Below are 12,441 nucleotides of genomic sequence, written 5' to 3'. Positions count from 1 at the left end.
TCCATCGGTTTCCATCTGCTGGCCTGAAATAACCTAGAAGCTAACTGAAAGGCTGCAGAGGGTTTGTGACTCAGCAGACAGCTTGCATCAGCCCCTGTGCTGGGAGAACCTGAAACCTAACAGGGCTGCTGTCCCCTGGGAGCAGCTCCCGCTAACGCTAGCTCTGATAGACAGCGAGCGGAGGCGGCGGGACTCATCTCAGTAGCCGGGAGAAATCCACTGTGCCTCGTGTGCTTCAGGGCCCCCGGCAGCTCACATTCCAACTCCAGCGGCCCTGACCAGTCTGAAATAAAGTGCACACAGAGCTACAGTTACCGGTCAGAGTTGGGTAGCAGCTAACACAACATTGACCACTCTGAATGAAGGTACAGCTACCACACCACTGACCAGTCTGAATGTAGCTACAGCTACCACAACACTGGCCACTCTGTATGAAGGTACAGCTACCACAACACTGACCACTCTGTATGAAGGTACAACTACCACAACACTGGCCACTCTGAATGAAGGTACAGCTTACCACAACACTGACCAGTCTGAATGTAGCTACAGATACCACACAGCTGACCACTCTGAATGAAGGTACAGCTAGCACACCACTGACCAGTCTGAATACAGCTACAGCTACCACACCACTGACCAGTGTGAATGTAGCTACAGCTACCACAACACTGACCAGTCTGAATTAAGGTACATATCTTGTAACGCTGACCAGTCCGTGACCAACTAGTGGGACAGTGACTAGTTTGTATGCACTGCTTATGGCCACAGTCACCTTGAATATACCTGAATCTCATCTGAAGCTGGGTTGTGCCCGTTTAGTGCTTGGAGGGGAGAATATGACTGCGAGGCATTCTCCAGAATCGGAGCTGAAATGGCGTCCCAAGGACGCACTGCATCCGCCTGCTCTTGAACTTGTGAGTTGAGTCTAATCTCAGATGGGCTTGAGTAATGAGGTCCACAAAATGGAGTCCGATCGCGGGAAAACTTGTGGCCTGGTTTCAGGTGAGTTTTTGGGGCAGCTAGAAAACTACTGCTAGGGGAGAGGAGAGTGTGTCGCAGAGTTGAGGGTTAGTGAAAAGGGAGTAATGAGGGTGCTCTGCAGTACACTACTTTGTAGGTTAAGAAAAGGTTTTATATCTGTTCTTTATGAGTGTTTTATTCCTCAACTGCAAGGACACTGTGGACAAGTTAATTTTAGTGAAATTGCCTGACTTTCAAAGGGGGATTTAAAAATAAACAAGTTCCACTGGCTGAGAGAAATGGATATTGAACTGGAAGCCATCCTGAAATGCAAAAGCAGTTCACATTAGCTGTTTGTATATTAAGTCAAATGGATGACCATGCCCCCCTCCCCCTGAGAGAGTGTATGCCATACCAATGCAGTGTTCTTCACAAATGTATGGTTAATCTTCTGACAGTCATACAAGTCATATTATCTTCTATTGTGGCACCTGCGTACGTGCATTTGTGGTAAATGGTAAAGGACTGGAGTGGAGAATGATGGGATCTGTTTTGACACCGTAATGGCACTGGAGTCTCAGAATGAACCACTTGCATCTTCCGTCTTCAGAGAGGTCTAGTGCCTCAAGGCCATCTTTTTATTTGGTGGCATTCTTCTCTGACGACATGACAGACTCATGGAACAAATCTCTGCGTTCTGGCAGAGTGGAGGCTCTGAGCTGCGTCTGCAGTACCGGCTGGCTCTGTGTAGCTTTTAGACTGTAACTGGAGTTGTCATTTGAGTGATTGAGGTTTTTTAATTGAACGATTTATGCAAATCACAGCCTCTGTTTCTAGCTGTGTTTTCTTTCTTTTTAGAAAAAACAAAACAAAAAAAAAAAACCCAAACGTGATTTGACTTAATATTCATATTTAATCATTCACTTTCCATAAGGAGACCCAATTAAAACTGAACTAATTTGGAGCCCTTTTGCTATTGTGATTACGCGCTGGGTGATTAGCCCTCTGATAAGAGATTCTGCGTGGGTTTCTCGGGAGCGGTGAACACCATGTCCTGTGCACACTCCTGTGCAGGTTACCACCAGGGGGGAGGCTGGTGTGATTATGTGGGAGGTAACGCCCTCCTTTAGGGCGTTTCACCGATGCTGTCCCCCGGGCGTCACACCGCTGTTCTCTCCCTGCAGGACGCTGACAAGAACATCATCAAGCAGCTGAAGGAGAAGGGCCGCCTGGTCAACGCCAGCTCCTTCAAGCACAGCTACCCCTTCTGCTGGAGGTGAGCGTGTCCGCCGTGGACCCTTTTCCTGCCGTCTCCTCCTGACCCGTAGAAGTGCTCGCATTGCAGAAACATGTAAAGAGAGAGTGAAGAGGAGCTGACAAAAGGATTCTGTCTACCCCCCCCCCCCCCCCCCCCTTACCCCCGACCCCGTCAGAATTAGCATGGGGCGTGGATAGCGTGTCTGCTGCCTCAGCTCTTCGCCCCGTCCATCCAGCCCGGTCAGAAAGGTCAGGAGGCAGCCTGGGGAGGGCGCTGCCATGCTGAGACCTGCAGCAGAAAGCTTTCACTCAGCTGCATAAACCGAGCAGCCACCTGGCCGTTACTCTTCATTTTATTACTCATAAGGGCTGTGGGCTTTTATTTTTCATATTTATTCTTTTATTTTTGTTGTTTTGGGGGGTGGGGCTGCTTAGAATGTGGTGTATTACAACTGTAATTGAGCATAGGAGAAGATTGTATTTTCTCTCCCTGACATTGAGCTATTAATTACCCTCCTGTTTGTTCTGCTAATCAAGAGAAAGGTAACAAGGAGATGTTTTGCCAGGGTTCCTTCCCTGCTGTTTTATTGCAAAATATGGACAAGAACTGTATGTGGTTTTCTGAGCGATTTCAGTAGGACTAGCTGGATAAGAAAAGGGCACAAACAACAGGAGGGTAAAATGAGACGGAAGGCCTTATGACTTCTAACCTAAACTGGAACTTTTTGGCCGTTTGTGAGTGAAATACTTTCTAACATGACAGATGCAACATTTTTGATTTAATGCAATCTTTTGAGCCATTAGTGACATTTCAGCTTTTCGTGGTTGCAGCTTGAATTCAGTGCTGCTGACATTTCCCAGGCTGGCTCAGATGGGGTGTGATTGGATTAGATTGGATTGGATTCGTTTAGTAAACTCACTGAAATTGATGAATTGACTTTGATGAAGAGGCAGTTCTAATGACAAGTGTGAGAGAAGACCGTAGAACTAGTTGAAGGACCTGAGAACATCTTATCTTCTGCTTATGGAATACAATTTGCAGGGTCGCAGGTTTGAGGTCCCTGACATGGAAGATATATAAAAGGTGGTCAGACTATGTGGCAGATTAATCGCATGATTTTATTTTCCCTGAAATGAATTGAGTTCCCAGCATCTCAGAAAGTACATGTCTTCGCTCCACTGTGATAAACTGCGCATAGTGTGGTGTCCAAAAGGAAGTCCCAGCCCACAAACCCTTTGGGAACCCCATACTCCTGACTTTGCAAAAGAAAGTTGGCATGCCTCATAGCCAACGAGCTAGCTAACCAGCTAACTGTGAGTCAGATTCTACTGCGAGGGTCCCCAATTATTTCTCACATTCTGGCCCTGCGGGCTCCTGGAAGGCAGTCGAGGACGAGCGAATTAGCATAAATGTGAAGATGCAATCGTCACGCATGCCTTTTGAGCACCACACCAAAAAGGCTGCGTTTAAGATGTTTGTACACAAAACGGTGTTCCCCCCCGGGATTTCTGTAGCAGGGGTGGTGAGGACTGCGTGGGCCGGGGGTAGTTACTCCCATTGTCCTATTTTTATTTCTTTTTTCTGAACACTGTGGACACAGTAGGCATATCACTGAAACTCCTTTCTGTCCTGCCTCTCTTCACTGACTGCTCATGTTGCCTACACAAGTGGCAGAGCATCCCTATGACTGTGGTCAGAATTGTATTGCCTTGTGAATGGCATTAATGACTGGTCAGAATTGTATTGCCTTGTGAATGGCATTAATGACTGGTCAGAATTGTATTGCCTTGTGAATGGCATTAATGTCTGGTCAGAATTGTATTACCTTGTGAATGGCATTAATGACTGGTCAGAATGGTATTACTTTGTGAATGGCATTATAAATGTAATTTGGCTTTATCAACGCTTGTGCTTCAAAATATTTCAGACATCAAAGTAAATTTGTGAGCGGGAAATTAAGCATGCGTGTAGAGACGATAAAATATCAGTTTATGGTTTAAAGTTCTGTCCGACATGCTGCCGAATGTTGCATTGTTTAACCGCTGTTTGACTGGGGTATTTAGAAGTTTGATTTAATGTAGGTCGCAAACTTTATTTATTAATTGGTTACTCTCCTAGGCTGGTTTTTATAAAGCCAAGGTTTGTAACAAGGTTCCCCAAGCCAGGCCATGTGCTGCCCAGGCTCCTGTTTCCTTCACAATGGCTTCTGCATTGTCTGTGCCTCACTGTCATCAAAATGGCTCCCACAGTCTTAATTCTTGCATGGAAGAAAGATGAGGTCTTTTCCTGAACCTTTTTTGGTGGCAACCTCCTCATATTAACTGAAGATGACATTATCATTTAGCTTGTTATTTGCTTTCTTGAGGGTTATAACTGCCAGTCAAAGCACTGAGAATTCATACTTGGAGTTGGTTGCTAACCATGGGGAGTTCACACATCCCACAATTGTAACCTTTGATGATCACAAAATGAAGTGCTTAGTCAAATAAATAAAATTTTTAATCAGTAAATTAGTTTCCAAATAATGAGTTTGTCCTATCATTTTTGTTGTATTTTTAGGCAAGGCAGAAATTGCGTTGGGTGGAGCAGCCTGCCCCTCCTAATGTATTGGGGAAAGCCTGCAAAATCTAGGGAACAGCATGGAAAGATGATCTCTGTAAAGTTGCTTTTAGGATGTGGTTGAATTGCCTATACATTTTCTTAACCCAATTACATCTATTAGACCATTTGGTTATATTGTACTTAAAATATTCTTTATTTATGATTCGGTTACTGCCATTTTGAAAAAGTAATTATCTTCCAACTTAAAACTCAAGAAAAGATAATGAAGGTTTAATATGTTGGTCATTGCCCTGAGAGGGGAGTATGTTATGTCCTTGTTTAATGTTTTTTGGATCTGTTCCTCAGGATTTTAATATCATAAAATTCAACCTTTCCCTTGTGTCCTCAACAATGAGTTAATTTGCTTTTTTGATCAGATAAGGAAAAGTTAATTTTAAAAAAATCTGTCAGTATAAAGTTTTTGTTTGGAATCTTATCTTTGTGGGTGTTTTGAAAGTTGGCAGCATAAGTCACCATGATCTTGTATGGAATGTGAGACTTCAGACACAAAGAAAAATATATTTCATTTATCTATTGTCTTTTTTCAGACTTAGTTGATATTTGTGTTCTTTTGAGTAGGTTTTGCCGTAAATAAGTCTTGATATTAAAAACTGACATTCTGAACTTTCAGATTCTTTCAGGACCCCCCCCCCCCCCCATTATTACTCCCTATGTCTGTTTCTGTTATTCAAAAGCTTGCTGTTTTCACAGTCTGTTCTGTATCAATAAAGTAAAAAATGAAGTAGCAAAAGGTTTGCAAAAGTACTTGTCAGTATTTTCCCTGATGGTGCTATAGGAAACATGGCAAGTATTATTTGTAATGCACTGTATAAACAGATAGCCATTTAATTATTGATATTTTGGGGATGCATTTGAAGTATCCACCATGTTGTCATATTATGATAAGGATTATCATCATTATTATTATTATTATTATTATTATTATTATTATTTATTTTTTATTTAATTGGCTTGCTTTTTGGTTTGTGTACAGCATTCCCACTACCAGTTTTGTTTGTATAGATTTGAAGTTTGTACTGTATTTCGTTTTTGCCTGTTATGCTTGTTATTGTGCCTTTTTGTGTGACTTAATTCTTGATAATTCTATCAGTGTTCTTCTAGCCTTATTCTAGTGTCCTCAAGGCTGAATTTAGGTTGCGTTGCGTAAGAGCGTTTGCTTAATGCAAATTAATATGTTAATTCAAAATCGACAGGATAAAGAACATGTTCAGTTTGCATTGTGTCTTTCTCAGCCAATGCGAAAGCCAGTCAGGCGTTATGTACTTCATAATGAGTGGAGTCATTGCATTTTTGGTGTAGATGAATCACTGTATTCAACCAATCATGGCGGGCTGTGGATAGCAATTGCTTCTGATTGGGTCATGTGGATCTGTGATGCGTGGTAGCCCCAGCCCCAGCCAATCAAGACTCGTTGTCCCTGTCGTAGTCACACACTCCTATCTGTACAGAAAGCGCCTTTCATTTGGAAATGCCATCCTGTTGTTGGGTCCTTGAGTGTTACTGGGGGGGTGGGATTGTGGGGATGGAAGAAAGATGAGTGAGCTCAGCTTGCCAGCCGCTGCAGAACAATGTTCTGCCAAGAGAAGAGTGATTTAGCATGTTAAGTTCTCATAAAGAGTATTTCTAAACGCTCATTTATAACGGGGAACCAAGCACCCCAGATGTCTTGTCAAGACTTTATGCAATTTCTGACTCGATTTACGTAATCAGGGATGGTTTTTCTTTGGTTTTGTTAGAATAGTTGTGCATATTTGCTTGCTCTTTGAATATCAATTATTGGGGAAGTTGTGTTGTTTTCTGAATGCATGTATACTCAGCTTTAGTAGCTCTGTTACAAAGAAATTGGCAAACGATACCTCAACCCTCGCATTTACGTACCATTCACTTGAGAATGTGCAAGGCTACTGATTAAGGCGCATTTTCCACCTTCGTGGGCCAATTGGTGTGGGGGAACAGAAAAACAAACTGCCAGGTTAGCTTTCTAACAACATTAAGGGTTTTCTGTATACACAACAGTTGCAAGAACAGTTCTTTGGTTTAGGATGCTATATTGCAAATAGTTTATTTTCCTTGCACATCTCTAAAGGAGTCATCTCGCCTTGCTGGTTGCTGGTCTCTTTAACTGTGTGCCTAATGATTTGACTCATGAATTTCCACATGATTTTCCCTCTATTGCCCAATACTCAAAAATCTGTAGCAGTTTTTTTGGTCATGTCTTTGTGGTTCGGTTTGAAATGTTTTTGTCTTCACTCTTTGTTGGAAACAGGTCGGACACCCCTCTGATCTACAAGGCTGTGCCTAGCTGGTTCGTCCGAGTGGAGCACATGGTGGACAAGCTTCTGGACAACAATGGAAAGTGCTACTGGTGAGCCCCGGCTCTGGCTGCAGTAATTATTGAGGGGACTAAGGGTCATGTCATTGTAACTGCCAGTGGGTCTACACCTGGGGTAATGTGAGATTTACGATTTGGCCCTCTGTTGTACTTGGGGCAGTCAGTGTTTTAATGTGACAAAGGAATGACTGTCATGTTCCAAGCTCATAACCCCTCTCTGTGACATCTGAGCTATGTGATCAAATGAGGGACACTGGAAAGCTCTGTAGTGGGTCTACGGACACATGGACAAGCATGCTCGCCCATGAACATGTACAAATATACTTACATTTCAAAAAATATAAATATGGAGTTTATATTCATGTATGCGCACACTTCCAGGCACCCGTGCAGCACGCCGGTGTTTAAAGAGCTGTTGCGTCTGTTCCTCCGGTTCAGCATTGTGCTGTGACTCCCACTCACTCAGAGCCAGTGTGAATGGAAGCCTCTCTGTGTGGGAGGGAGCAGGCTGAGCTCCTCCACCACTGCTCACCGTCCAACGCTGCTCACCCCGCACCACTGCTCACCATCCAATGCTGCTCACCCCGCACCACTGCTCACCGTCCAATGCTGCTCGCCCCGCACCACTGCTCACCGTCCAATGCTGCTCACCCCGCACCACTGCTCACCATCCAATGCTGCTCACCATCCAATGCTGCTCACCGTCCAATGCTGCTCACCCCGCACCACTGCTCACCATCCAATGCTGCTCACCCCGCACCACTGCTCAACGTCCAATTCTGCTCACCCCGCACCACTGCTCACCGTCCAACGCTGCTCACCCCGCTGCTGCTCACATCCACGAGTATAGCCAGTCTGCCTGCACTCAGGAAACCTTCAATATTCTCCTTTCCATCATCATATTCCATGTCAGCTACCTTTACCGGCAGTGTTTTAGCAAGATGGAGCCATCTCATTTCATACATAAATAAAACGGGTGGATATCAGTGATGGTTGATGATACCATTCTTTAGAAATGCTATTTTTTTTTTTGCATTTTAGACATTTTATTTTTCTATGGCAGTCGGGGCACCGGTGACTGAAGATTGAAAGTGTGGGAAAGGGATGCACTTCCTCACCGACACTTCTGGGGCTAACCAGGCGGTGTAGTTTATTTGCACGGCAACGTGTTTCGGGCTGTGTCAGATTCGCCCGGCTAAGGCGGGTGGACAAAGGCCGCGGTGTGTGAGCTGTGTGGGGGCTGTGCTGGGTGTGTGAGCTGTGTGAGTGCTGTGCTGGGTGTGTGAGCTGTGTGGGGGCTGTGCTGGGTGCTGGCTGTGTGAGTGCTGTGCTGGGTGCTGTCTGTGTGAGGGCTGTGCTGGGTGTGTGAGCTGTGTGGGGGCTGTGCTGGGTGTGTGGGGGCTGTGCTGGGTGTGTAAGCTGTGTGGGGGCTGTGCTGGGTGTGTGAGTGCTGTGCTGGCTGTGTGAGTGCTGTGCTGGGTGTGTGAGCTGTGTGGGGGCTGTGCTGGGTGTGTGAGTGCTGTGCTGGGTGTGTGAGCTGTGTGAGTGCTGTGCTGGGTGTGTGAGTGCTGTGCTGGGTGTGTGAGCTGTGTGAGTGCTGTGCTGGGTGTGTGAGTGCTGTGCTGGGTGTGTGGGGGCTGTGCTGGGTGTGTGGGGGCTGTGCTGGGTGTGTAAGCTGTGTGGGGGCTGTGCTGGGTGTGTGAGTGCTGTGCTGGGTGTGTGAGCTGTGTGAGTGCTGTGCTGGGTGTGTGGGGGCTGTGCTGGGTGTGTGAGGGCTGTGCTGGGTGTGAGAGCTGTGTGAGGGCTGTGCTGGGTGCTGGCTGTGTGAGTGCTGTGCTGGGTGTGTGAGCTGTGTGGGGGCTGTGCTGGGTGTGTGAGCTGTGTGAGGGCTGTGCTGGGTGTGTGAGCTGTGTGGGGGCTGTGCTGGGAGCTGGCTGTGTGGGGGCTGTGCTGGGTGTGTGAGCTGTGTGTGAGCTGTGTGTGAGCTGTGTGTGAGCTGTGTGAGGGCTGTGCTGGGTGTGTGAGCTGTGTGAGGGCTGTGCTGGGAGCTGGCTGTGTGAGGTCTTCTCTCTCTGCTTCTGTCGAACAGGCACTGTGCTCCCCTCTCAACTCCTGCAGGGGACAGACATGTAAGGGATATTGTGATGATCAGCTGGTTCATTCTCAAAATGGTTATTTGAAGGTTATTTGGCTGATTTGGGTATTCACATAACTGTTCCGTCTCGCGTGGTGTTGGCAGCCCAGAGGTCAAACTCAGATCTGACTCGGAGGAAAACTGTTCATGTGCGGTTTCGGCTAGCACACCCCAGGGTCTGATTGGCTAGCGGTGTCCCTGAAATATGATGCAGCCCTTAACCGGCTCAAGCCTGCTGTTCCTGATGACGTGTTTGACAGTTACATTCGTACTGTGCTGCCACAGGCTTGGTCTGGATTTGATCCGTGATGGTGCCTTAACTGGATGAGCCTACCACAGCCCGTTTCTAATGATTAAATGTGTTAGCTGATTTTTGTATCCAAAGCCACTTATAGTTGATTAGACTAAGCAGTGGACAATCTACCCCTGGAACAATATGGGGTTAATGGCCTTGCTTAAGGGCCTAACAGCTGTTTGGATCTTATTGTGGCTACACCAACCGCCAACCTTCCGTCTCCCAGTCATTTACCTTAGCCACTAGGACCTTCCATCCAGATTATGCACAGTGTTATTTCACTTGTTAACACTTGCCTGTCATAAATATACAAAAAGATATTGATATTAAGTCCTGATAACCCCTACTGGCCAAAGCATTTTGTGTTTTTTTTTTTTTTTTTTTTTGGCTCACGATGGTCCGAACACCACCGTTTAAGCCTGCCCGATTCATAGTCTCTCATTAGCAACAGCTTCCCCACCACAATGTCACAGTGGAGCACTATTACCATGTCACTGTATGCTGAAATAGATTGCGTATGTGACTCATACCAAGTTTTTATGAAAACGGAAGGAATTCTACTTTACACACACACAAAAACCAAAGCTGATCTGGAATTTTTTTTAATTTTGTTGTTATTATTATTATTATTTTTTTTTTTTGTTATTTGACATGAAAGTTGCGCTGTTTGAAACATGGTGAGCTAACTTGGTGTTGGAAACGGTGAGTTTATGTTAGACCTGTTGGTTGCTCATTTGTTCCACCGGAGTTCCAATGAAGTCCCATTTGGAACCGTACAAATATCTGTAACGTGTTCTACCTGATGGGTAGATCATTTGACCTTTCCGATTGGACAGTTATGATCCCGCTCATGCGGACTATCACATCAGGTTTTTTTTTTTTTTTCTTAATGAAAACATTTCCATGTTGTCCATTGTGATTGCACACTGAATCTGACGGCGTGTGAGAGATTGGAGCCGTATCTTGAGACCCAGGCAGTCTTGCTGCTAATGGAATTCTGGAAGCGCAATCATTGTAATGTGTCCCATCAGGTCCTGTGGGCTGCAGGGCTGCTTTTAGCCCACCCTGTCAGGAGCTCTGGCCGCTCCACGTTTGGCCACTGCGTGGGTGGGCTACCCAGCTTACCGAAGGGATCTTTCTCTAACAAATCCCAAAAAATCTGAGCAATCTGAATTTGTGTACACATGTAGTGTTGAAAATGTTTCAGTATACAGTATAATATTCAATCGGCTTGCTTTTAGCCCATTATATTTTAGAAAAAAGGGTTTGTCAGCCCCCATGTAAGATGGACATTGAGATTTTGCATTGTCCCCTCTTATTCAGAAAGGTAGACTGACTGACTGGCGCTAATTAGCTACTGTACCATAGCCTTATTTGACCTCCTGGATCTCAGAGATTAAAAATTTAAAGTGCCCCCCCCCCACACACACCACGGATCCACTTATCCCCTTGTCTCGGCCTTATAATAGAAACACGTGGCTTGTTAAATAGCCCTGTACATCTAGCACAAGACGGCGTGCTTAAAATTCTACATTTAGTCTGGGGGAGGGAAAAAAAAAAAAAATCATTAAATTGATATATTGGGTGCCTAAATAGAATGCCTCTTTCTCAAATGGGAATTGATGAACTCATCGCTCTGCTGGTGGAGCCTGGGCTCCATTTATACTGAGGTATTCTCCTGAGCTGGCGTCCTGGCCCTAAAAAGAGAAACGGAGGGGGAAAGGAGGCAGATGCCCGGGAGGGAGATTTAACCTTTGCGGTCCGACTTATTAGAGGCGGCACAACACTTTTATTTTTAGTGCCAGAAACGAGAGGCAAGCTCAAATAAACCTCTCTGGTTTGTCGTCGGATTTTTACATCCATGCAGAAAACTCGTTATGACAAATTATTTGCTACTGAATTGCAGCGTTTGACAGCTCACCATTACGAAGTCAGCCACACACCACTAACTGTAATCGAAATGGGGAAAATACTTGATTTGTATTTTCTGTTTCCGGTAAAGGAAATCCCAATAATTGTGGCTAATAAATGGTAATTGTTCAGAGGATTGCTTTTCATGTTGCGTTTCTCAGTGTTTGAGTATCCTAAACAAAATGGAATGAATCTACAGAATTGTTTGAACCGTGTCCCCCCAGCTATGAGTCACAGAATGTATTTGTGGATACCTACCTAATTTTAGTTGCCTTTTATCGAGCTCTGCTGCAGGGATTGTTCCTCTGCTTCTGCTGTTCTCTGCAGCCAGACGGCAGCGGTGGTTGTCAGTGTCACGTTAGGCAGAGAGAAAGGCTGAATGCAGACACCCCTTTAATAATGGCATGCTGGGAGGATTTGTTTGTCCTCGCTTGGTGTGCAACTGTGGGTGTTTGTCGTTCCTGACATGCAGAGTTAAGGTCTTCTGCTCCTCTCTCCCATAGCCCTAGCCACATTGGACCTGTCACAATGGGGAGGGGGGTCATGTGACCGGAACCGGTGAGGCTCACTGGGCAAAGTTGGTTTTTGGGATATCTAAAGTAGAAGATATGATTTGGCGAAGAGCTCCTCCATGTCTTGGAGGGGTTTGGGCAGAGGTCGGAATTTGGCTGGCCACGCCTTGGTCCTCTGGTTTGAGGTTGGGAGAAGGGTGCCGTGGATCTGCTCAGTGTCACCGTGGGGGCGGAACCGCTGGCACTGAACATTCGACACTCCAAATAATTTTCCTGTCAACAGCCTCCTGTCAGATGAGCTGCACATGAAAGGGTCTTATGTAAGCTGTCTTTTTAAACTCTTAGTTCCTGCCAGATTCATGTTTGTTTCCTCCTCCCCCCCAAACACTGGATAACTCGGTGTTTTAATATCTG

The 12,441-nt window shown here is 45.5% G+C and overlaps 1 protein-coding gene across 1 annotated transcript in view; it reads left to right on the top strand.

Annotated features, from left to right (window-relative positions):
- iars1 (isoleucyl-tRNA synthetase 1) overlaps positions 1-12,441 on the top strand; it is a 53,711-nt gene that overhangs the window by 10,012 nt on the left and 31,258 nt on the right. The window contains exons 12-13 of the mRNA XM_061219325.1: positions 2,148-2,239; positions 7,110-7,208. Of these exons, the coding sequence (XP_061075309.1) occupies positions 2,148-2,239; positions 7,110-7,208 (191 nt within the window). The remainder of the gene's footprint in view (positions 1-2,147; positions 2,240-7,109; positions 7,209-12,441) is intronic.

The sequence above is a fragment of the Conger conger genome, chromosome 14 (genome assembly GCF_963514075.1).
Source record: "Conger conger chromosome 14, fConCon1.1, whole genome shotgun sequence".
NCBI lineage: Eukaryota > Metazoa > Chordata > Actinopteri > Anguilliformes > Congridae > Conger > Conger conger.
This window is presented reverse-complemented; position numbering and strand designations above follow the sequence as displayed.